This window comes from Balaenoptera borealis (assembly GCF_965194805.1).
Source record: "Balaenoptera borealis genome assembly, chromosome: 13".
Classification (NCBI taxonomy): Eukaryota; Metazoa; Chordata; class Mammalia; order Artiodactyla; family Balaenopteridae; genus Balaenoptera; species Balaenoptera borealis.
The window spans coordinates 99,123,643-99,149,172 of NC_138870.1; the positions used below are offsets into that span (position 1 = coordinate 99,123,643).

At 49.5% G+C, this 25,530-nt stretch overlaps 1 protein-coding gene across 1 annotated transcript in view; it reads left to right on the forward strand.

Annotated features, from left to right (window-relative positions):
- SREBF2 (sterol regulatory element binding transcription factor 2) overlaps positions 1-25,530 on the forward strand; it is a 60,147-nt gene that overhangs the window by 23,598 nt on the left and 11,019 nt on the right. The window contains exons 3-13 of the mRNA XM_082351419.1: positions 663-844; positions 1,873-2,019; positions 3,453-3,674; positions 4,682-4,796; positions 5,005-5,186; positions 11,609-11,801; positions 12,408-12,589; positions 14,781-15,057; positions 17,641-17,810; positions 23,654-23,822; positions 25,337-25,454. Coding sequence (XP_082207545.1) covers positions 663-844; positions 1,873-2,019; positions 3,453-3,674; positions 4,682-4,796; positions 5,005-5,186; positions 11,609-11,801; positions 12,408-12,589; positions 14,781-15,057; positions 17,641-17,810; positions 23,654-23,822; positions 25,337-25,454 — 1,957 coding nt within the window. The remainder of the gene's footprint in view (positions 1-662; positions 845-1,872; positions 2,020-3,452; positions 3,675-4,681; positions 4,797-5,004; positions 5,187-11,608; positions 11,802-12,407; positions 12,590-14,780; positions 15,058-17,640; positions 17,811-23,653; positions 23,823-25,336; positions 25,455-25,530) is intronic.

Genomic DNA, 25,530 nt, shown 5'->3' on the forward strand with positions numbered 1-25,530 from the left:
AGGTTGAGAACCATTCATCCAGGAGACATCTCCTGAGCATCCACTGCAGAGGAGAGTACGCTTTTAACATAGGTGCCGTGTCTCCGAGTGGCAGGCCTCACAGTAGGCCCTCGGTGTGTGCTGAGTGACTTTCTGTGTTGTGCTGTGTCCCGGCACCTTCTCATCAGATTGCTCTCTGACCCTGTGGGGACCCCTGGGTGGGATTAGTATTGCTCTACTAATTTCAAAGGATCTGACAGTTCTTCAATGGGCTTCAAGGGTTTAGGGGCTGGGGGGAGGCCACAAAGCGAAAAGCTGAGACCGTCATCCCAAAGTGCACTTTCCATTCATTTCACGGGAGGAAATGAAGCCCCGGGGAGTTGGTTCTCAACACCTGTTAACTCCCTTGCTGGGTGCAGTCACTTGCTGATTAGCTTCCCTCACCTCCACCCCAGCATCCGGAGCAATGAAATAATTTGTACTCGTTCCCTCAGAAATTGATGCAGCCCTTATGGGATATTCTTGTCATCTAGACCAGCTTGTAAATGGCTGTGCACATCTTCTTCAGCAACAGGTGGGGCGTTGGGATCATTAAGAGGCACTCCAGCCTGGGTTATTGCCACAGCTACGGTGACAGAATGCATTCCTCGTCCACGTGACTTTTTTTCTCCTCTTTTCCCAAGTCCTTCAGCCTCAAGTCCAAAGCCTAGTGACATCCTCCCAGGTGCAGCCGGTCACCATCCAGCAGCAGGTGCAGACGGTGCAGGCCCAGCGGGTGCTGACGCAGACAGCCAATGGCACGCTGCAGACCCTCGCCCCGGCCACGGTGCAGACAGTTGCTGCACCCCAGGTGCAGCAGGTCCCGGTAGGTGGCTGACAGGAATTCAGGGAGACCCTGGTTGGGGCTCTTGGCCGGCCTGTGGTTGAAGGTGTGGTCTACATGCTAGGCAGGACCACCGGAGTGTGAGGGCACGGCTTGCAGGGCAGGTAGGGGCACCTGGACCTTACGAGGTCCTCATGAGACCTGGCAGAGAAGACGTCTGTAGATGCACACTGGCACCCACCTAAACTCAGTAAATGCTGCTGTATTAATTCATTTACACATATAATGGGTATAAAGCTGAAAAGAAATGTGCCAGAATGTTCTTAAGCCGTGTATCATAGTGGACTGTATTTCTTTTTTTTTTTAAAGAGCACCACCTTCTATCTATCTATCTATCTATCTATCTATCTATCTATCTATCTATCTATTTATTTATGGCTGTGTTGGGTCTTCGTTTCTGTGCGAGGGCTTTCTCTAGTTGCGGCGAGCCGGGGCCACTCTTCATTGCGGTGCGCGGGCTTCTCACTGTCGCGGCCTCTCTTGTTGCGGAGCACAGGCTCCAGACGCGCAGGCTCAGTAGTTGTGGCTCACGGGCCTAGTTGCTCCGTGGCATGTGGGATCTTCCCAGACCAGGGCTCAAACCCGTGTCCCCTGCATTGGCAGGCAGATTCTCAACCACTGCACCACCAGGGAAGCCCTGTATTTCTAACTAATGAAGTAAGTTAGCTTTAAAAAACAATCCAGGTTTACCATTTTTGCTTCCCAGCCTTTTTCCTCACATTCCTAAGTTTGTCCACAATCAGGTCTCTCTCCCTTCCACGGTCCACCCGAGCCATGCTTGCTCTGCCCCCGCTAGGCCGCTGGCACTGCTCTCCTCAAAGCCTTTCAGCCTTCCAACCCAGAACCCTCTTTAGATGTACGCCTTCTCTCCGGCAACCCAGTAATCAAGCTACATTCTCAGTTTTATGAAAATTTTATCATTCTTTTCTGGAGGGTCTATGCAGGAAGAAGTAATGCAAAATAGAAAAATAATGCTACCTTCCTTTTCCTTTTCTTCTTTTTCCATCCAGGTCCTGGTACAGCCTCAGATCATCAAGACAGATTCCCTTGTTTTGACCACACTGAAGACAGATGGCAGCCCTGTGATGGCCGCAGTCCAGAACCCAGCCCTCACTGCCCTCACCACCCCCATCCAGACAGCTGCCCTTCAAGTTCCGGTAAGAGCTGCCCCCCCCACCCCCGCTTCTTGGGGGTTTTAGGCCTCAGAGATGATAACAAAGCCTCCAGATACTGAATAGATGCGGCAGCTCTGTGCAGTGTGTCAGTCAGATTGCAAAATTACCCCATTTTAGTTTTTTTTCCCCTTAAGAAGTACCAGCACCGAGTGTTATGTGGGAGTACTAGGGTTTATGAGGGGCAAGAGAGGAACAGCAGAGGAGCCCCAGTTTCTGGGCGACAGCTCCACACAGGACCATCCGCCTCTTAGGTCCTACTGATGGAGGTTTAGCTTCTGAAGGACCCTAGGCCGCCCAGGCAGGGAGGGGCTCCAAGGTGGGGGACATGAAAGGCACCCATACTTCAGTTGTAGGGTCTTGGCCACTGTCTCATCTTGTGGCAAGAGAGTCTGAGAGAAAAAAGTGATCAAAATTCAAAAGCAAGCCTTATTCATAAAAGCCAAGAACTGAAAACAACGCAACTATCCATCCAAAAAGAACGATTGATACATACAACTACGTGGCTAAACCTCAAAAACAGTACACTGAGCAAAAGATGCTTGTCACAAAAGAGTTCACGCTGATGATTCCATTTATACAGAGTTCAAGAAGATGGTGCTAGAAGTCAGAGCAGTGATTACTGCTCTGGGGGAAGGGGCATGAGGGAACTTTCTAAGGGGATAGAAATGGTCTGTGTCTTGATCAGGGTTACCTTGGTTACACACATTGTATACATACATCACAATTCCATTAAGCTGTACGCTTAAAATGTGTGCCTTTTACTATGTGTGAATTATTTCTTGATGACTAATGAAGTTAAGAAGCTTTTTGTGTGTTCATTGGCCATTTGGATATTGAGGCCATTTGTTGAAGAAAATAAAACTAAAATTAGTGAAAACAGAAACAAAGAGCAGGAAAAGCAGACTTGAGGGGAAAACGAGGAGAAGCCTCTCTAGTTGGTCTGTTTAATAAAATGGCTCTGATTGTCACTTCTGCCCTTGAGCTTTTTGATGGTCAAATCGTATAAGGAAATGCAGTAGGTTAACTTCACCGTCATGTGAGAGGAAAGTACATGTCATACACCAGGAGAAAGTTTTGTGGTTGGTGCATTGTATGCGAGCTCAGAGGTGGCTAATGGGTTGACAGCAAAGCAGAAATTACATGACATGTTTCTGGCATCCCTACATCAAAGGTTGGTGTTTATCCACATTAATGCTGTTGTGGCACATGACTAATCAACAGTGATTCTGAAAGGGGCATAGTACCTGAGGTACCATGGCTCCTAAGGCTTCTAGACTTAATTAACCCAGGAAGGGTGTCAGACTACACAAAGCATTTTCAGGTGATGCCATGTGGCCAGGGCCAGTGGGTTTGTGTTGTGAGGTTGCTTTACTCAGACTAACCAAGTGGTCGTTCTGCCCTTGTGTCTGTTCTAGACCCTGGTGGGCAGCAATGGGACCATTCTGACCACAATGCCTGTGATGATGGGACAAGAGAAAGTGCCCATTAAGCAGGTACCTGGGGGAGTCAAGCAGCTCGAGCCCCCCAAGGAAGGAGAAAGGCGGACGACACACAACATCATTGAGAAGCGGTATCGCTCCTCCATCAATGACAAAATCATTGAGTTGAAGGACCTGGTCATGGGGACAGATGCCAAGGTAGGTGCCAAGCAAAATGGTGTTTCATGCCCCATCATCTCCCCTCTATCTGTCTTTGGTGCAGGAATTTAGGGAAGACCCAGGCCCAGGCTGAGTGAATGCAAGAATGGTTAAAGGTGCTTTCTTACTAAAGCATCTTGGTGTTTTGAAATTCCAGGATTATAAGATATTAACTGTTGGGTGCTGGTAAGGCAGTGGCCTGCCTGGACCTTTGAGTCTGCTCTGCAGTGGTGGTGGCCAGCCCGCCCCTCACAACCACCACCGTGTCTCATACACCTGCTGCTCTCTGATGGCTAGGTACACAACCGTGTGTACGTCTGAGGCAGCTGGTGGCATTTTTGGCATATGTTTAATTTTATTCAGGGATGGCTAACAATATTTTAACCTTTTAGGGAGGAGGAAAAATGGAGATTGGGTCTTTGACAAAGAACAAATAGGGGAAATTGGTTTTTCATAAATTTCTGGTGTTTCAATGAATGTATCTTTTGGCTTTGGCACATAGGAGATTTTTTTTTACCTGTTATCTGTTTATCTTTACCTCTATTTTGAAAGAAAATATAATTTTCCTTGTAGCCTACAAATCTGAAAGGTACTAATATACCTTTATTTAAGATAACCAGCCAACAGTGCTCTGGTTTTTTGTTTGTCGTTTGTTTTCCTTAAAGCTTGTTTTGATGATAGGATTATCATAGGAAGTAGGAGTAACAGCTAATATATAGTGTTACTGTGTGCCAGGCCAGAGGCTAAACTCTTTACACATATTAGCTCATTTAACCCTCATGGCAAGCCTATGACTCATATACGATCATTATCCCTATTTCATGGAGGAGGAAAGTGAGGTTCAGAGATGTTGAGTAACTTGTCCTGGGTTGCACAGCTAAGTAGTGGGAGAGTCAGCATCTGAGCCCAGCACCTCCCACTCCAGAGCCTGAGCTCTGGGCCTCTGCTTGCTTCACTGTGCAAGCTGGTCTGATGCCACCGTGTTTTTCACCCGTCTTCCTTCCCAGATGCACAAGTCTGGTGTTCTGAGGAAGGCCATTGACTACATCAAATACTTGCAGCAGGTCAATCATAAACTGCGCCAGGAGAACATGGTGCTGAAACTGGCAAATCAGAAGAACAGTAAGTGTGCTCGTTGAGAAAAGGGTTTCAGACTTTCCGGTTATAGTAGAAGTCCTGTGCTGGGCACCGGGGAGGGTCCACTGATGTGTACAAGGTGCCTTCAGGGGTGAAGCAGGAGCAGGGGCTGTGCATCCCTCACCTAGCCCAGCTCCAGCCCAGGTGGGGTGCTATAAAACGGACCGTTTGCCAGATAGGGTTTTCTTCACAGAGCTCTTGAAGGGCATTGACCTAGGCAGCCTGGTGGACAATGATGTGGACCTGAAGATCGATGACTTTAATCAGAATGTCCTTCTGATGTCGCCTCCGGCCTCCGACTCAGGGTCCCAGGCAGGCTTCTCCCCCTACTCCATCGACTCTGAGCCAGGAAGCCCTCTACTGGATGATGCAAAGGTAATGAGCTTTTGAAATCCCCTGACCCCTGGAATCTCTCCCGTCTCCCCGAAGTTAATAGTGGGGAGGCTGCAGACAGTGGTCCAGGTCAGGTGTTCAGAGGCCCTGGGCTGGAGAGGAACGAGAATTCTGTGAAATTAGCCACGTACTGGAGAATAAAGAAAAAGAAAGCTGACTCTGTATGGGGATACAACCTCCGGTTTTACTGGTCCTTGCTGAAAGGGCCCATCAGAGGGGAATAATGGCCAAATCCAGCATGGGAACACACAGCGGCTGTCGTGCGGAGCTAGGAGTTGCTGGAGGCGCCTCATTGCTTCCCTTGCCCATGATGAGCCGGGCAAGACCACTTTGTGAGGTTGATCAGTTGGGTTAGGATGAGGCTGCCTCTGGGTCCTCTTTGGGAAATGATTACAGTTTGCAGTCTAACAGATAACATTCCTACCAAGGGCCTTTAATTGTGGAAGAAAGCCCCTGGCAATTCTTGTTTAATGGAATTCGTTAAAAGAGGCTGAAGCCTAATGATCTTCCCGGGAACCTGTGGAGACCACTGGGGTTTGTGCTGTATTTTGACATTGGCAGTTTCTGGCTTCAAAAGCACAGAGTTTCCTTCTAGCGTAAGTTGTTTTTTTTTAAATTTATTTATTTTATTTGTTTATTTTTGGCTGCGTTGGGTCTTCATTGCTACGCGAGGGCCTTCTCTAGTTGCGGCGAGCGGGGGCCACTCCCCGTCGCGGTGCACGGGCCCCCCACCGCGGTGGCTTCTCTTGTTGCGGAGCACAGGCTCTAGAGTGCAGGCTCAGTAGTTGTGGCGCACGGGCCCAGTTGCTCCTCGGCATGTGGGATCTTCCCGGACCAGGGCTCGAACCTGGGTCCCCTGCACTGGCAGGCGGATTCCCAACCACTGTGCCACCAGGGAAGCCCCTAGCATAAGTTTTTGTTCAGGCCGTTTATTGTATCATGTACTTAATTTTATTAAGGAAGCTCTATTTTTGAGATATTTTATAAATGTGATTCTGCTTGGTAACAAAAGGCCACATGACATATACGTTAAATTAGATAGGCGTCTGAATCGTCAGAAGAAATTTTCAAATGGTTTAAAAATACTGAAAAGGAGTTGTGTGGGATGTACACCTTGGGAGTCAGCGGAGATCTGGTTCCAGTCTCCCTCCCTCCTTAGGCTCCCTGGGCAGGCAGGGCCTCTGCCTCCAGTTCTCCCTCTGTAAAACTGGGGAGAAAACAAAACAATGTTATGGTTTTAGAATAGGCAAGCGCCTGGGAATTCCCTGGCAGGCCAGTGGTTAGGACTCCGCACTTTCACTGCCGAGGGCCCGGGTTCAATTCCTGGTTGGGGAACTAAGATCCTATTAGCTGTGTGGTACGGCTGAAAAAAAAAAAGAATAAGCAAGCTTCTGTAAATAGGTTCATACTAAAGTATGGTCTTTAATCAACTTTGAGGTGTAATTTATATGTGATACAATACACCTATTTTACTGTATCATGCAGTATAATGAGTTTTAACAAACATATACGCTTATGTAACTCACAGTAATCAAGATATAGAGTAAAAAGCTGAAAGCGTTTCTTCCAAGATCAGGAACAAGGCAAGGATACCCACTCTCACCACTTTTATTCTACATAGAATTGGAAGTCCTAGCCACAGTGATCAGACAAGAAAAAGAAATAAAAGGAATCCAAATTGGAAAGAAAGAAGTAAAACTGTCACCGTTGGGCTTCTCTGCTGGCGTACTGGTTGGGAGTCCGCCTGCCAATGCAGGGGACATGGGTTTGATCCCTGGTCCGGGAAGATCCCACGTGCCGCGGAGCAACTAAGTCCATGTGCCACAACTACTGAGCCTGCCCTCTAGAGCCTGCAAGCCACAACTGCTGAGCCTGTGTGCCACAACTACTGAAGCCCGCGCACCTAGAGCCCGTGCTCCGCAGCAAGAGAAGCCACCGCGATGAGAAGCCCGTGCGCCACAACAAAGAGTAGCCCCCACTTGCTGCAACTAAAGAAAGCCCGCACACAGCAACAAGGACCCAATGCAGCCAAAAATAAATAAATAAACAAACAAAAAACTGTCACTGTTTGCAGATGACATGATACTATATATAGGAAATTCTAAAGACACCTTCAAAAAACTATTAGAACTAATAAATAAATTCAGTAAGTTTGCAGGATACGAAATTAATATACAGAAATCTGTTACATTTCTGTACACTAACAACAAAGTATCAGAAAGAGAAATGAAGAAAACAATCCCATTTACAATTGCATCGAAAAGAATAAAATACCTAGGAATAAATCTAACCAAGTAGGTAAAAGACCTGTACTGGAGAAACTATAAGACACTGATGAAAGAAATTGATGACAACACAAACAGATGGAAAGGTATATCATGCTCATGGGTTGGAAGAATTAATACTGTTAAAATGACCATATTCCTCAAGGCAACCTACAGATTCAGTGCAATCCCTATCAAAATACCAAAGACATTTTTCACAGAACTAGAACAAATAATTCTAAAATTTATGTGGAAACACAGAGGACCCCAAATAGCGAAAACAATCTTGAGAAAGAACAACAGAGCTGGAGGTAGCACATTCCCTGATTTCAAACTACAGTAATCAAAACAATGTGGTACTGGCACAAAAACACACACATAGATCAATGGAACAGAATAGAGAGCCTAGAAACAAACCCATACTTATATGGTCAGTTAATCTATGACAAAGGAGGCAAGAATATACAAAGGGGAAATGACAGCTTCTTCAATAAATGGTGCTGGGAAAACGGGACAGCTACGTGCAGAAGAATCAACTGGACTACTTTCTCACACCATCTACAAAAATAAACTCAAAATGGATCAAAGACTTAAATGTAAGACCTGAAGCCATAAGACTCCCAGAAGAAAACATAGGCAGTATGCTCTTTGTTATCAGTCTTAGCAGTTTTTAAAAATTAATTAATTTCTTTATTTTTATTTATTTATTTTTGGCTGCATTGGGTCATCGTTGTTGCATGCGCGGGCTTTCTCTAGTTGTGGCGAGCGGGGGCTACTCTTCATTGCGGTGCGTGGGCTTCTCATCACAATCGGAATGAGCAATCAGAAGAACAAAGTCCTTTTTTTTTTTTTAATTTAATTTAATTTATTTATTTTTGACTTCATTGCTGCACGCGGGCTTTCTCTAGTTGCGGCGAGGGGGGCTACTCTTCATTGCAGCGCGCAGGCTTCTCATCGTGGTGGCTTCTCTTGTTGCGGAGCACGGGCTCTAGGCGCGTGGGCTTCAGTAGTTGTGGCACATGGGCTCAGCAGTTGTGGCTTGCAGGCTCTAGAGTACAGGCTCGGTAGTTGTGGTGCACGGGCTTCATTGCTGTGCAGCATGTGGGATCTTCCCGGACTGGGGCTCGAACCCGTGTCCCCTGCATTGGCAGGCGGATTCTTAACCACTGTGCCACCAGGGAAATCTGGTCTTAGCAAATTTGGGGGGGCTGTGTCTCCTCAGGCAAGGGGAACAAAAGCAAAAATAAACAAATGGGACTACATCAAATTAAAAAGCTTTTGCATAGGGACTTCCCTGGTGGTCCAGTGGTAAAGAATCTGCCTTCCAGTGCAGGAGACATGGGTTCGATCCCTGGTCGGACAACTAAGATCCCACATGCCGCTGGGCAACTAAGACTGTGTGCCACAACTACTGAGCCCACGCAGCTTAACTAGAGAGCCTGCATGCCACAAACTACAAAACCCATGTGCTCTGGAGCCCACACGCCACAACTACAGAGCCCAAGCTCTCTGGAAGCTGCGCCCCACAACTAGAGAGAGAAAAACCTGCATGCCACAACTAGAGGGGAGCCCACAGGCCACAACTAGAGAGGAGCCCACACGCCACAACGGAGAGCCCGCGCACCACAACAAAAAGATTCTGCGTGCCACAACTAAGACCCGACGCAGCTAAAAATAAAAATAAATTAAGAAAAAAAAAAAAGAGTAGACGGATGTAACCCTAAAAAAAAAACAAAAGTAAAACCTTTTGCACAGCAAAGGAAACTACTAACAAAATTAAAAGGCTACCTACTGAATGGAAGAAGGTATTTGCAAACAATATATCTAATAAGGGGTTAGTATCCAAAATTTTCAAAGAACTCGTACAACTCAACATCAGAAAAATCCCCAAACAAACAACAATTTTAAAATGGGCAGAAAACATGAATAGACATTTTTGCAAGACATACAAATGGCCAACAGGCACATGAAAAGATGCTCAACATCAGGAATTCCCTGGTGGTCTAGTGGTCAGGACTCCGAGCTTCCATTGTAGGGAGCATGGGTTCGATCCCTTGTCAGGGGACTAGATCCTGCATGCCACAACTAAGATTTCGCATGCCACAACTAAAAAGATCCCACACACAGCAACGAAGATCCCGCATGCCACAACTAAGACCCGGCACAGCCAAAGAAATAAATATTTAAAAAAAAAAAAAAAAAGATATATGTACCCCTGTGTTTGTTGCAGTATTATTTACAATAGCCAAGATAAGGAAGCAACCTGAGTGCCCAGAAATAGATGAATGGATAAAGAAGATGTGGTACATATGCGATGAAATACTAGCCATAAAAAAAGAGTGAAATCTTGCCATTTGTGACAACATGGATGGACCTAGAGGGTATTATGCTAAGTGAAATAAAAGAGACAGAATGATAGGTGTTGGTGAGGATGTGGAGAAAAGGGGACCCTCATGCACTATTGGTGGAAATGAAAATTGATGCAGCCACTATGGAAAACAGTAGGGAGGTTCCTCAAAAAATTTGAAATAGAACTACCATCCAATCCAGCAGTTCCACTTCTGGGTATTTTTCTGAAGAAAACAAAAACACTAATTCAAAAAGTAATGTTCACCCTTATGTTTATTGCAGCATTATTTGCAATAGCCCAAGATATGGAAGCAACCTAAGTGCCCACGGATAGATGAGTAGATAAAGAAGATGTGGTATAGATATACAGTGTAATGTTACTCAGCTGTAAAAAAGAATGAGATCTTGTCACACCATGTATGATCCTAGAGGGTATTATGCTAAGTGAAATGAGTCAGACAAAGACAAATACATAGGATTTCTCTTATATATGGAATCTAAAAAACAAAACAAATGGACGAACACAACAAAACGAAACAGACTGGTAGATACAGAGAACAAATGGGTGATTGCCAGAGGGGAGGGAGTTGGGAGGGTGAGTGAAATAGGGGAGGTTAAGAGATACTACAAACTAAAAAAAAAATTTTAAAAAAAAGATACTACAAACTTCCAGTTACAAAATAAATGTCATAGGGGTGAAATATACAACATGGGGAATATAGTCAGTAATATCGTAGTGCTTTTGTATGGTGACAGATGGTAACTAGACTTATCATGGAGCTGATGTAATGTATGAAAATATCGAGTCACTCTGTTGTGTACCTGGAACCAACATAGTGTTGTAGGTCAATTATACTTCAATTAAAAAATAACAATAGGGAATTCCCTGGAGGTCCAGTGGTTGGAACTCCGCTCTTTCACTGCTGAGGGCCTGGGTTCGATCCCTGGTCAGGGAACTAAGATCTTATCAGCTGCGTGGTACAGCCAAAAACAAAACAAAAAACAATAAATGGGGCTTCCCTGGTGGCACAGTGGTTAAGAGTCCACCTGCCAGTGCAGTGGACACAGGTTCGAGCCCTGGTCCGGGATGATCCCACATGCCACGGAGCAACTAAGCCCGTGCATCACAACTACTGAGCCTGTGCTCTAGAGCCCGAGAACCACAGCCACTGAGCCCACGTGCCGCAACTACTGAAGCTTGCGTGCCTAGAGCCCATGCTCTGCAACAAGAGAAGCCACCGCAATGAGAAGCCCGTGCACTGCAACAAAGAGTAGCCACTGCTCGCCACAACTAGGGAAAGCCCGCGCACAGCAACAAAGACCCAAGGCAGCCAAAAATAAATAAAATAAAAATAAATAAATTTATAAAAAAACAAAACGATAAATGAATAAATCTCTTCTAGTTTAAAACAAAATGATATAGAACATTTTTATCTCCCATGAACTTACACCTTTGCAGGAAGTGCACACATGCCTCTCCAGCCTCAGACAACTTCTGATCTGCCTTCTGTCGCTTTAGATTAGCTTGCCTGTTGTGGAATTACACAGAAACAGAATCCTGCAGAGTGTTCTCGTTTGTGATGGAGCTCTGTTGTAAAAGCAGAGCTCATGTCCCTCTGGTCTTTAGAACATGTTCTTCTCCCAGGTGGCAAGAGGGCAAGTGCTTTCTTCCCATCTGACTTAATGGCCTTGAATTTAAATCTCACAATCTGATTCCGATATATATAAAAGTAAAATGCTATAAAAACCCACGCAGTATTCGTTCTAATCTTGCGGCCCCCTGTTTTGAAGGTCAAAGATGAGCCAGACTCTCCTCCTGTAGCCCTTGGCATGGTGGACCGCTCGCGAATCCTGCTGTGTGTCCTCACCTTCCTGTGCCTCTCCTTTAACCCCCTGACCGCCCTGCTGCAATGGGGAGGGGCCCACGACTCGGACCAGCATCCACACTCAGGCTCTGGCCGCAGCATGCTGTCACTCGAGTCAGGTAGGTGGAAGACCCCTCGTGCCACCCGGGCCTGGGTGGGCTGCTGTGGCAGCAGAAGGCCCTGCATGCAGCCACTCGGCTTGTCCGCCAGGTCCCGAAGGGCTTTCTTAGGGGACCCCCACCTGCTTGCTTCTGATAGGGACAGGCATAAGTCGCATTTCGGAAGTAACAGGCAAACCCAAGTTCAGTCAGAAAAAGCAAAACAAATCAGGACCCTGCGCTGCCGTAACTGGGGGTTTGAGGGTGTGGCTGTTTGAAGGAGGATGTGGTCTTCTTACTGCCTGAGTCATTAAACCAGTGGCCTAACCCTGCCTCGGCTAACAAAGATTTTTGAGGCATCCTGCCCCATAGTGACAAGGGCTACAGGTTTCCTAGTTAGGCTGTAGAATTGTCCCAGATTTGCTACAGTGTGGATTAAGGTGCATGTATTATTCCTCCCCTCTGCACTTCGACATGGTTACTAAATGAAGCAATCGCATTTGTTCCGAAAATGAGGTAGGAGGCTCTTTCCTGTCACAGTGAGGGGTCAGTCAGGTGCCCTGCAGTGTCCCAGGGCTGCTTCGGGAGGCGCTTCCCCACGGGCTCAGCTGCGCCGCTCCTCCTTAGGCTCTGTGGGCTGGCTGGGCTGGATGATGCCGACGCTGCTCCTGTGGCTGGTGAACGGTGTGATTGTCCTGAGTGTCTTCGTGAAGCTGCTGGTCCATGGGGAGCCAGTGGTCCGGCCGCATTCGCGCTCCTCGGTCACCTTCTGGAGGCACCGGAAGCAGGCAGACCTGGACCTGGCCCGGGTGAGTCCTGCCACCTGCCTTTCCCCTTCCTCCCCCAGGCTCGGCCCATAACTCGGCAACTTATTCCAGCACCCCAGCATATAAAAATACCCCGGGGGCAAGAGGAGGAGGGGACCCTACCCCCAACAGTTCCAGGGCAGCGGAGGAGAGGGCACCTAGGCAGAAGTGATTCCACGGACACGAGCTGATCTCTAGTCTGTAATATGACGGGAGAGTAAAGTGCTCTGGGAGCCTGGGGTGTGAGCAGAGCAGTCAAGACCAGGAAGGCCCTTCCAAGGGGAGAGGACGGCAGGAATAGGTGGGCTTCTGGGGGACTGGCAAGTAGATGGTATGTCTGGAGTGTAGGATATGTCGGGGGAGACGAGGGCTATGGCTGGTGGTGTAGCTAGGGCCCAAGTTGGAGACGTATTTGACTAGTGACTGATTTGAGGTTTTTGTCCCAGTTCTCTGGAGAACCAGGAAGGTTTTTGAGCAGGAAAATTCGCTGGAAGTCCTCTTTTGAAATCAATAAAGGAGTTTATGGGAAGGATTCTGGGGCAAACTCACGGCATGGAAGGAAGAGTTAAACACCCGTGTCTCGGGAGGAACAAGGACCAGGACAGGCCTCGGCAGCAGGTAGCCGTGGGCCTGCTCTCCCCGCCTGCAAGCTGCAGAGCCCACAAGAGAGGATTTGGCCAGCCAGTCCGTCAGTGGAGCTGTCAGCCATGTCCAGGGCTGCGGCTACTGGAACGTAGGTGTGGTTGTTGGCGCTACCCCTAACGCAGGATGACACGCACCCCTCGATGTTGATCCTGGAGGCGGGTCCAGGGCTGTGTTTTACGAACGTCATTCTGGAGGCAGTATGAAGGGTGGGTTGGAGGAGGGAGACACAAGATGCATGGAAGCAAGTGAGGGTGCTCTTAGAAGAGGCTGGGTGAGAGGTGACAAGGACCTGGAAACCGAAAGGAAAGTCATGAATTCAAGAAATACTTGAGATGTGTAATGGAAGGAAAGTGGCAGTGACAGTGACTCAGAGATGGGGGAGGCTGGAAGCTCTGGTGGGCTCTGTCTAACCGTGTTGCTTGGAAGTGCTGTGAGAGGGCCCTGAGGGTGAGAAGCTTCCAGACCAGGAGGCATGCCGTGGGGGCCAAGATGGGTCGGGACCAGGGTGTGTTGGAAGCTGTGCGTCTGCCAGGGGAGGGCGCTCAAGGGCGAGTTGCATTGGTGAGTTGGAAGAGACAAGAGCCAAAGCCCGAGCCTTGGAAACAGCCAACCTTCCTGGGAAAGATGGGGAAGAGGAGCCAGGAGACACAGAGAAAGGCCCACCTCCTTTGGAATCTGTAAACACAGGTGCTTCTCCTGGCTGGAAGGATGGCAGCACCACCTCAGAGATTGTCATCCTCAGAGCATTGGCATCCACTTTCCCCTTGTAAGGATCCTCTTTTCTGTAATGGTGCAGGAAGGAAAGTACAGGTATCATACCCACTGCATGATGGGAAGGGAGAAGAGCGTTTACTCCAGTTTCTCAAGACTGTGTCACCTCCAGTCATGAGAAAAAGGCCTTCAATACAGGGCAGGAGACTCCCCGCTAGACCCTCTCAGGTTGGCAGAGAGTTGTTCAGATCCTTGGTTAGAGTAGTTCAGCTGTGTATTTGCCTAAAACTGTGGTTCTCAAGCGTCAGACATTAGGATCACCCGGAGGCCCCAACCCCAGAGGCTCTGATTCAGTAGGTCGGGGGGAGGGTTAGAGTGAGGCACCAAGAATTCACATTTCCCACAAGATTCCCAGAAACCAGTAGCATCTAACAAGATACTGTTGGTCTCTGGGAACCACACTTTGAGAACCTAAAAGCCTAAAAGATCACATCGTTCATCATCTAAATCCATGTCATCACCTTATGTATGAAAGCTACGGTGGGAAATTCTGAATAGTATTTGCTTGAAGATATAACACGATACCATCCCAATTTAGTAAAACGGCTGGGAGGAAATATATCAAAATGTCAGCAGTCATTCTTTCTGGGGGATAAGATTACAGGTGATTTCTTTTTACTTTTTTTGTAGCTTTCTAAATTTTCCCAGATTTTCTTCAGTGAGCATGTATTACTCTGATAATCTGGAGGGGTGAAGAGAAAGTAAGAGTTTTTGTTAAAGCAAAACAAAAAGGCCACATCAAGGCCAGCGAACATTACACCTTCTTGCTTCTTGCTAGGGGGATTTTGCAGCTGCCGCTGCCAACCTGCAAACCTGCCTGTCGGTGTTGGGCCGGGCACTGCCCACCTCCCGCCTGGACCTGGCCTGCAGCCTCTCCTGGAACGTGATCCGCTACAGCCTGCAGAAGCTGCGCCTGGTGCGCTGGCTGCTCAAGAAGGTCTTCCAGCACCGGCGGGCCACCCTGGCCACCGCCGCAGGCTTCGAGGAGGAAGCTAAGACCAGCGCCCGGGATGCAGCCCTGGCCTATCACAGGCTGCACCAGCTGCACATCACAGGTGAGGGCTGCCACCACGGCCCGTCTTGCCTCGAAGTGCCCCCATGCCATTGCTCCACCCTGGCGCAGTTTGCCAGTTTTCTGCCCCAGCTGAATGACGTCCCCTTCACACTACCCATTTAGGATGGTTAGACAAACAGCCACGGCGGTAAAGATTGCAGTTCATCAATTTAAGACACACATTTTTCACATTAACATCTCTACACTTGGCTTTGTCCTCTACACAATGAGTGTCATGGTTGAGTTGGCAGTGTTTTTTCCTTGGTGGTACTTAACAGTGAAACTTAAAATTGATGGCATCTTAGTTTCAGTGAAATATGATCATTTATTTCATTCAAGGCACTCCTGCTCTAATAGAGAAGCAGACAGGTCAGCAAATGAATTACAGTTCTGTGTGGTAGAGGTAGCAGAAGAATTGGATTTCAGTTCAGGGGAAGGGGTACTTGTTGGGGAGGGTTTCAGGAAAGGCTTTCTGGAAAGTCTCGGCTTTGCATGAAAGGATGCGTGGAGTTCACCAGCTCTGCAGAAGGGGAGGTGCCTTCCAGGCAGAGGGATGCACGTTCCCAAGGAGGAACCCCACGTGGGTGGCTCTGGAGGAGAACATTTCAGTGGTCCCCAAGGTGGCTGTGCAAGGGGAGAGGGATGGGAGCCAGCGCAGTGGAGGAAATGACGTCATCAGGTCTGTGCTTCTGAGGTCGAGAAGATTCGCTCTGAAGAGAGGATTGACGCTGCCTTCAGGAAGGACCAGTGGAAGTTAATGCAGGTGCCAAGAGAACAAGACAGAGAGAAAGGAGAAAGTGGGGCTGACAGGCCTTGGGGACTCATTGGACGGGAAGGGTAAGGAAAGGAGCTGGCTGAGACGATTCCCTGGTTCCTTGCTTGAGAGTTTGGGTGAACGCTGTTGCCACCAGCAAAGGTGAGGAAAACAAGAGGAAAAGCAGTTTTCTAGGGAGGAGGTGAGAAGTTCCGCTCGGGACACTTGCCTGTGAGACACCGAGGGGAAATGATGCAGTGGTGGGGGCCACGCTGCATCTGTAGCCCAAGGAAAGGAGCTGGGTCTTTGGCCTGCAGGTGAGAATGAAAACCATGGGCGCTGATGAGAGGGCTTGTGGTGAAGGGGGGCCCCTTGAGGGCATGTGGAAGGAGACCCGCACGGAAGGGGCAGGCCCGGGACAAGGAGTCGGGCGGAGGCTGCCTGAGAGGTGGTCAGGCAGGAGAGGCCAAGATGCTTGGTGTAGGGGTAGCAAAGTCAGAGGGTTCAAGAAGGGAAGTTGCTGCTGGGCCACCGATAAGATGAGGGCAGAGAGCAGCAGTGGGATGTGGTAACAGGAAGGCAATAGAAGGCCCTGGTGGCTGAGGGAGCTTCAGCCCAGGCCCCAGGGGGAATGGAGGTGAGACACTGGGGCCAGCTGTGGGGTGTGAACACCTGGGGCCTTCGTAGAGTTCTAGCAGAGAGCCATTTGCAGACCTACCCTGCTTCTCTGTCCCATCAGTGTGCCTGGGCCCGGGGGGAAGGAACCAGCTCCATCCCAGGTCTCTGATCTGGAGGCTGCATCTGTTCAGGAGAATTCCAGCTGGGATGGTTCACATCACTCATTCTGCCCACATTCACTGAGCACTCTGTGGGCCTGGCCCTGCGCAAGGCACCAAGAGGACAGAGGAGACTAAGAGGTGACATGGTCCCCACACTGCCCTCCGCCTTCCTTCCCTGCAAAGGAGAAAGCCCAGTCAGTGGTGCCTCCCGGGGGAGACCAACACCTAACGCCTGTGCAGAATGAAGTCTGGGGGCTGATAAAAGACCAGAGAGGCTGGGTGGGGTCGGGAGGCCTGGCTGGGCCACCCCTGAGGCTCAGCACAGCGAGGCGCCTGCTTGCCTCGGGCACCTCCCTGCGCTGTGGTGAGGGCCGAAGCAGGCGGCAGCGTGAAAGCCTCAGAGCCTCGACGGGCCCCAGGGCCTGAGCAAGGGCACTCTGGTCCCTGAGTTCAGGGCCACCGTAGACAAGCTGTACAGCCCTCACGGGAGGGTTAGTAAGCCTCTCCTGGCCTTCCACCTCCGCCCCATGATGTGTCCGCTGCCACGGCTCAGTTGTGTGTCACGTCCCCCCCTCAGAAGGGTGTGCGCTTATATACTGTGGGGTCTTGTTGAATGAAAATAAATTCACATCAGTTTGTTCTTGGGTTTTTGTCTTTAATTTTTATAACCTTTCTCGCAACATTTGGAGACACAGGATTGTGTTAGCAGGACGTGGCCATGCTGTTGACGCCGTTTTGGAAAGCATTGCAGTTCGCGCCTCTGAGTCCCGTTCACCGGCCTGCAGTCACAGCCACTCCCATGACACAGGGCTGGGGCCGTGGGCCAGGCCCGTGACCTGTGTTTTCTCTTGTCCCCAGCAACCTGTGAGGCAGAAAGGAGCACACCGCTACTAAGTCACAGAGCCTGGCACCCCATCCAGGACTGTCTGATCACCAAGCTCACAGACTTCTCCTCTGGTTCTGCTGTTGCTGCGATTGTGCTTGAGAAAGCAGGAAAAAGCTTGGGTTGAGGGAATCTGTCAACAATCGTTGTCCGTTTCTGCCGCCATAGGCAAGCTTCCTGTGGGATCCGCCTGTTCAGATGTACACATGGCTTTGTGCGCTGTGAACCTGGCTGAATGTGCAGAGGAGAAAATCCCCCCGAGCACGCTGGTTGAGATCCATCTCACGGCCGCCATGGGGCTCAAGACCCGGTGTGGAGGCAAGCTGGGCTTCCTGGCGGTGAGTGTCCTTCAGTTCCCTCTGTGGACCTTCGCTGAGTGCCCTTCCCAGCCAGGAGCCAAGATGTGAACATAGGTGTGGGCCCCCACCCTTGGGGGCCGACCACTTAAGAGGGGTAGACATTCATTCAGTGGGTCATTCCACAAATACTTAGGGCAGTGAACACAACAGATGAAATTCTTCCCTTACAAGCATAACAAGGCATTTTAGTGCCCTGAGGTGAGAAGATTGATTCAGTGATAAGAGCGACCTGTATTCAGGGGTTAATATATGACTCTTCTGCTTGGAATCTTCTGGTTGTGTCTCCTGGTTCTTTTACTCACTCAGAAGTATTCTATTTGGTACCTTGTGTTGATCACGGCACTGTGGGTCCAGAAGTGGAAAACAATGTATGTCTTGTGAGGAGCTCAGGTCAGATTCTGGGTGGGAACTGGGGTTTCAGGCGCCTCCAGTGAGCCTGACACAGGGCCAGCCTCGGGAATTCACAACTGGGTAATTCACAGTCCTTGTTACCAGCTAGTTCCCAGCCTCTGCTGACCTCAGGCTTCCTCTTACTGCAGCAGACATAGGCACATTTCATTCAATGTCTACTTTGGGTAGGCTGACCAACACATCAGCTGTGTTCAGAAAAGAATGATCACATCCCCCCCATCCGTTTCCATATCTCATTAATAGCGCTCATGAGCTGAGAATGAGCAGGAACGTGCCCTGTGGTGACACTGATACGTTTCTTGAAGTGTGTCACCGTAATCTGAGTGACGAAGGGCATGGGAGAGCCCAGTGTACTTTCTGTGTCTCAACCCTGTTTCCAAGACCCAAATAAGACGTTCATTCAGCAAACGTGACTGAGTCCCTGCTCTAGGCCAGGCACGTCCCAGGGAGGACGTGCAGTGGCCAGCAGGACATTCGCCCTGCCTGGGGGAGCACATAGTCTGTCAGGGAAACCAGACCAGGACCAGGCCTTCGGGGCAGTAGAGGAGTGTGAGGGCGGGGCTAACCTGGCTGCCCAGAGAGCACACTGGGCTCCCGACCTCATCTTAGAGGAAGTCAAGGTGGGCGTTCTGGGCAAAGTGAATCTAGGCTGGGCGCAGTCCTAGTGCTCTGGGCCAGTGTCGTTACATTTGTAACTTCTCTGCCTCCCTGAAGTATTTTGAAGGCATTAATTTTATGGAAATACAACATACATACAGAAAAATGTGCACATTTTAACTTAACAGCTATTTTCACGAAGTGAACTTACGCACGTAAACAACCACCCAGATCAAGAAGTGGTACGTTCCCATCACCCCCAAAAGCCTCCTGCAGGCCTTCAATCACGCTGCCCCCCGCAGAGGTGACCATCATTCTGATTTCTGTCACCGTAATTTAACCCACCTGTTGTTTGTTGTTCCTGTAAATCTTTTATTGAAGTACAATATACATGTAGAAAAGTACGCAAATTATAAATACACAGGTCAGGGACTTCCCTGGTGGTCCAGTGGCTAGGACTCTGTGCTCCCAATGCAGGGGGCCCAGGTTTGATTCCTGGTCAGGGAACTAGATCCCACATGCCGCAACTAAAAAGGATCCGACATGCTGCAACTAAAGATCCCGCATGCCGCAACTAAAGATCCCGTGTGCCGCAATGAAGATCCCGTGTGCCGCAACTAAGTACTTATTTGGCACAGCCACATAACTAATAAATAAGAAAATATTTAAAAATAATATTAATAAATAAGTAAATAAATAAATACACAGGTCAGTGACTTCACAAAATGAACACACTCTTATAACCAGCAGACAGATCAAGAAACAGAACACGACCAAGATCCCGGAAGCCTACCTTGGGCCCCTTGCAGTCAGCAAACTGCCCCTCCCCCCAAGCCCTCCAGCCAAGTGACCACTATCCCCATGAAAGGAGAGTCACACATATGTCCTGTATATGTCTGGCTGTCTTGGCTCAGCGTCATGTGTAAGGTTCATTTATGTTGCGTGTACTTACGGATTGCCCATTCTCATTACGTTATAGTAGTCCATTGTATGACTAGACGCTTATAAGTGGACTTCTGGGTTGTTTCCTGTTTTTGGTTATTGTGAATAGTGCTGCTGTGAACATCCCTGTTCATCTTTCAGTGAACATGTGGCTGCGTTTCTGGGTTGGCACTGCTAGGTCAGAGGTTATGCATATGTTCAGCTTCAGTAGACACTGCCTGACAGTTTTCCAAAGTGGATGTACCAATTTTCACCTCACCAACAGTGGAAAGAGTTCCAGTTCTGCACCCTCACCAACCACATGACAGTGTTGTTTTTTTAGCCCTGCTGGTGGTATCTCATAGTTTTCATTTGTAATTCCCAGGTGATGAAAGATGTTGAGCACCTTTTCATTGGCCATTTGGATAGTTTGATGGCCATTTGGATAGTCTCTTTTGTGAAAACCCTGTTCAAGTCTTTTACCTGTTTTTTATTTGTGACGTCTTTTGTTTTTGTTGGTTTGAGGAGTTCTTTATTCTGGCTACAATCCTTTGTTGGGTATGTGCTTTGCATATATCGTTTCCCTCTGTGACTTGCCTGTTCTCTCTCTCAGTGGTGTTGATTGATGAGCACAAGTTCTTTTTTTTTTTATTTTGGCTGTGTTGGGTCTTTGTTGCTGTGCGCGGGCTTTCTCTAGTTGCGGCGAGCAGGGGCTGCTCTCTTCGTTGCGGTGAGCAGGCTTCTCATTGCGGTGGCTTCTCGTTGCGGAGCATGGGCTCTAGGTGTGTGGGCTTCAGTAGTTGTGGCATGAGGGCTCAGTAGCTGTGGCTCGCGGGCTCTAGCGCTCAGGCTTAGTAGTTGTGGCGCACAGGCTTAGTTGCTCCGCGGCACGTGGGATCTTCCCAGACCAGGGCTCGAACGCCTGTCCCCTGCATTGGCAGGCAGATTCTTAACCACTGCACCACCAGGTAAGTCCGAGCACAAGTTCTTAATGTTCATGAAATCCAGATTATTCGTCTTTTCCTTAGCAATTAGACATTTTATGTCCTGTTTAATATATCTTTATCCTACCCCAGTGTCATGAAGATACTCTCCTATGGTATCTGCTAGTCACTTTATTTTCAAATGTTCACACATAGGTCTATAATCCACTTGGAACTGATTTTTGTATGAGTTGGAGGTAGGGTTGCAAGATCGACTTTTTTTTCATATGTATTATCTCCCAACCCCAGAATCTGTTGTTAAAATGACTGCCCTTTCCACACTGCACCAAGTGGCACCTTTTGCGTAAATTAAATGTCCACATGTGATGAGTCTCCTTCTGGACGCTCTAGTCAGTTCCATTGCACCAACACCGCACACCCCTAATGGCCAAGCCCTCGAATACGTCTTGATATCTGGAAGTGTCAGTCCTCCGGCTCTAGTGACTAGTGTTTGCTCTTTACCTTGCCATATAAATTTTAGGATCATCCCATCATCCCAGAAATCCCACTGGGGTTTTGATTGTCTTTGTTGCTAAGACGCAGCTGTTCTTTAATGGGCTACTCAGCCCATTTGAGGAAGGCATGTGTGTAACAGCTGAGGATCAGGAAAATGGCTCCCTAATAAGTGTCCCCCCACCCCAAAAATATTGGGTATGCCTAACAATCAGTGAGCAGTTTAATGTGCATGTGCTCAGTTTTCTTCCTGCACGTCAGAACATATATGCATTATAATTTATTTAATGTGATCATACCAGAAACCCTGTTTTGCCACTTGCTTTTTTCAACCAGATTATAAGTCTTGGGCCTCTTTCTTTGTTGCCTCCTATTCCACAGAGGTACTTGCCGCTCCAGCATGTGTAAATACCGTCCTTGATGGAGCCAGTGTGCCGCTGCGAGATGTTTGGGTTTCCAGCATTTGCAGTTAGAAACAGTGCTGCAGGGAGTACCCTCACCCGCTTGTACAAATACCTCTTCAGGTTAAGTCTAGAGGTAGTGATGCTGGGTCAAAGAGTATCAATATTTGGAAAATCAGTGGTATTGCCAAGTGTGCATTTTCATTAAGGTGGGAAAAGGAGAGGAACCAGTCTCTAGGAAAGTAGCTGCCCCTCTCATCTGTTTGCTTCTCTTGGAAGGGGAATGAGAGACCCAGATAGTACTTTCTTAAATAGGAAGAAGCTTTGAATTTGGTGGAATGTATCTAGCCAGCAAATGAGTCAGGCATTGGGGGTCACGCAGAGGGCTGGCCTCCGTGAAAATGGTGTAGACCAGAGGTTGCCAAGCTTTCTTGGTTCGCGGCACCCTTTGTACCTCAGTAATTTTTTCATGGTTTCCTTGGGCTAAAGGAAATACCTAACAGTTCTGTTTGTTAATTAGGTGCAAACATCTTAATAGATATATTTGTCTTAACAACTTAGTGGCCACTTGGAAAAATAATACACAAAACTGAAGGAAGAAATAATGTTTGATTTCTATTCTTAATAACCATAGCTACTTACTAATGGGATGTGTGTGCCTGCTGCATGTGCCTTCTCAGACTTTGAAATCAGGCTGGACGCCACCACCTTCACTTCCTGTCCCATACCAGCTTTCACGCCGCACTTGCTTTTTGTTACAACAGCCTCCAAAAACTCAGCTTCCCAAAGATGACACCACCCAGAGGACGGTCACGCAGTCTCACATTGAGACCAAACTGCCTCCATCTAGCAGTTTACATGGTGTCTGATTCATGTTGAGCATTGCTGTGTTCCCCCCGAAAGTGTGAAATACCCAGCGGCACCCCTGTGAGTTTGCTGAGTTGCTTTGGGGTGCCTTGGCACACAGTTTGAGAACCACCGAGTCGGACTGGAGTGGGAGGACGTAACCTGGAGTTGGAACTGGCCCAGGGGTACAGGGTGGCCCTCAGGATCCAAACAGTTCTGAGTCTCCTGCCACAGCCGCTCAATTCAGCAATTAGCAGATGAGTTATGGTGGTGGGGTTGCTCCTCAGCCCCAGCTTGAGTGAATTCTAGTGGTATCGAGTGGTTTTTATGGGTTGGAAAACATGGGTTTTAGAATAAAGATATCCTTACTCAAAAAATGACACAATTTCTGAAAACATGGATAGACAACATTGTCCCTACAATTCTTATTCCTGGGGCCCTGGAGTGATGTTACCCTGTGGGCAGAAGAGGGGCCTGGGAAAGTGGGGCACTGGCTCTTTGAATTGTCCAGCAAAGAGGCTTTCAGGTCTTTTCTTCACTAGACCAGTGTTCACGTCAAGGGCTCATCCGGGGATGGCAGGGGGTTCTCTTTAGGGGGCTGGACGAGCCTCCGGGCTGCCCTTTCACTCCAGTGCTTTCTAGAGTGACGGTGATGGTAAGTAACAGTCACTGACCGCTTGCCGGGTGCCTCTTCTAAACTCTTCACACTCAGGGGTAAAAGAGATGAAAATTAGTCAAAGCAGAATACAGTTTTGCCTAAAAATACTCTGAAAGATATGTAATTAAAATGACAGATGAGAAAAAGTCCCAGGATCCAGGGGGCCACCTGGCTAGGGTGCAGCACCATTGATGGCGCTGAGGGCTGAAGTGCCGCGAGGGGCCTGGGAGAGCCCTCCTCAGCTCTGCAGTTGAATGCCAGCGCAGCCCAGAACAAGATTCGAGTCGGGTTAGGCAGACCCAGCAGGACAGGGTGCAGCCGGGCCCCCGTGGGTGCCTTGAGGCCCCACCCCCATCCAGCTGGGGCTTGTACGCGGTCATCAAGCCCGGCAGGCTCCACCGGGGCCATGGCCCTGGTTTCAGTGAGGGCATTTCCTTCCAGGTATGTGAGTGTCCCAGCCCTCCTGCCTCCCTTCCCCAGCCTGCCTCCACCATGGTGGCGCAGCCAGCGTTCTGCCACCCTGCCGTCACCATGGTCCTTGTCCTTCCACAGAGCTACTTCCTCAGTCGCGCCCAGAGCCTGTGTGGCCCCGAGCGCAGCGCTGTTCCCGACTCGCTGCGCTGGCTCTGCCACCCGCTGGGCCAGAAGTTTTTCATGGAGCGGAGCTGGTCCGTGAAGTCGGCTGCCAAGGAGAGTCTGTACTGCGCCCAGAGGAACCCAGGTGAGAGCACCTGTGCAGCTATGAGAGCCACCGGTACCGCAGGGTGGCTACACTCCAGACACGTGGGGACACAGGATGCCTCAGCCGTGTTTCCCTTAAACTCAGGGAGGTCATGAGCCTGGTCAGCAGCTAAGCTGAGTTTGCAGCTCGCCTCTCTCTGACATGCAGAGCCTGTGGTCCTGACATCAGTCACACCGCCACACGTTACTAATGGTGATTGAGCACCAGCTGGAATCTTGCCCTTGTTCTGGGCGCTTTGGAGACTCAGAGGATGTGTGGAGTTGCTGTTTGCTGGCCCCAATCTCCCGCTCCCCCTGGAAAGCAGACAGACATAGACGGAGCAGTTAGGGAACAACAGGCGACAGACGGTCATCAAATGCTCAGAGTGGTGGCAGGGACAGGGCTCCAGGCGTTGGGAGGAGATGCTGGCTTGCTGTCCCCAGTGTTTGACAGTGATTGGAGTTGACTCGCCTGGCCTTGGAGCAGGAGAGGCTGGTCGGGTTGGCTCAGACTTGAGCAGCCGTGGCTTTCTGCTTTCTGCGCTTTTCCTCTCTCTGAACTGGGAGTCTGGGGCGAGTCAGACATGTCCTGCAGGTACAGGGGTGTGTGTCAAACATTTTGTGGGGGAGGGAGGTTCCACCGTCATTTCTTTTTAATAACTTTATCGCTCAAAGGAAGAGTGATGTGCAACACCAGAAAGTAATGATGAAAGCAAAAGCCATCGTAAATCTCAGCTGCGTCGCCAGGCTGCTTTGTCTGCGCCGTGGACTGCCCCTGGCTCTCTCACCTCTGGTGGTTCTGGCTCTAGGCCTTCTCACCCAGAATGTGTTCATAAGTGTCCTGCCTCCCCCTTCTTGTCAAATTGAAACCCACACGGCTGTGGCGTGTGAGTGAGGGGAAGGCTGGTGACGCCCTGCTTTGGGCCTGCCAGCTGGGGGGGGCCTGTCGGTGACAGTCAGCTGTCACAAGCATTGCAAGGCTTCTTGTTTAATAGGCTCAGCCAGACAATTGCTGGCCACAGGCCCCACGCAAAGGCTCTGGTAAGCGGGAGCGGGGTTTCCCTAATCCCGCCAGGCAGCAGCCGGCGCCACGTTCCCCTCTGCTGGCTGTCCTCCTGAGCCACAGGAGAAGAGGCAGTCCCTGAGACGTGCACAGGTGTACTGTCCACCTTCCCATCTCCTGTCTTCTGACGAGGCTTGTGGCTGCCACACAGCTGCCAACCTTGAACGGAAGCGCTGGCCGTTGTGCCAGGAGGCACAGCACTCCTCACACGCCCCCCCGGAGCCAGTCCAGGACCCGCGTAGTCTTGGGCTTGCCAACCCTCCCCGCCCCCATCCCCACCTTCTGACTGTTTAACAAGCAGTCTGGGGTCTGTTGAGGACTTTTGCCCCCATTCGGAGGGGATAGCTGCTCCTTGGGTTCCTCTCCCCACCCTCTGTTTTCTCTGTAAGGCAAAATAAGCCCATAAGTGAGACCCACTTACCCCTTCTCCTGGCCTTCCTCCTCTTCTTCAGCTGACCCCATCGCCCAGGTGCACCAGGCCTTCTGCAGGAACCTGCTGGAGCGAGCTGTGGAGTCCTTGGTGAAACCTCAGGCCAAGAAGAAAGCTGCAGACCAGGAAGAGGAGAGCAGGTACTGACCCCAGGAGGGGCCCCCTGCCTCGGGCCGTCTGCCCAGGAAGCGCAGAGGCGGCTGTGAGGCCTAGAAG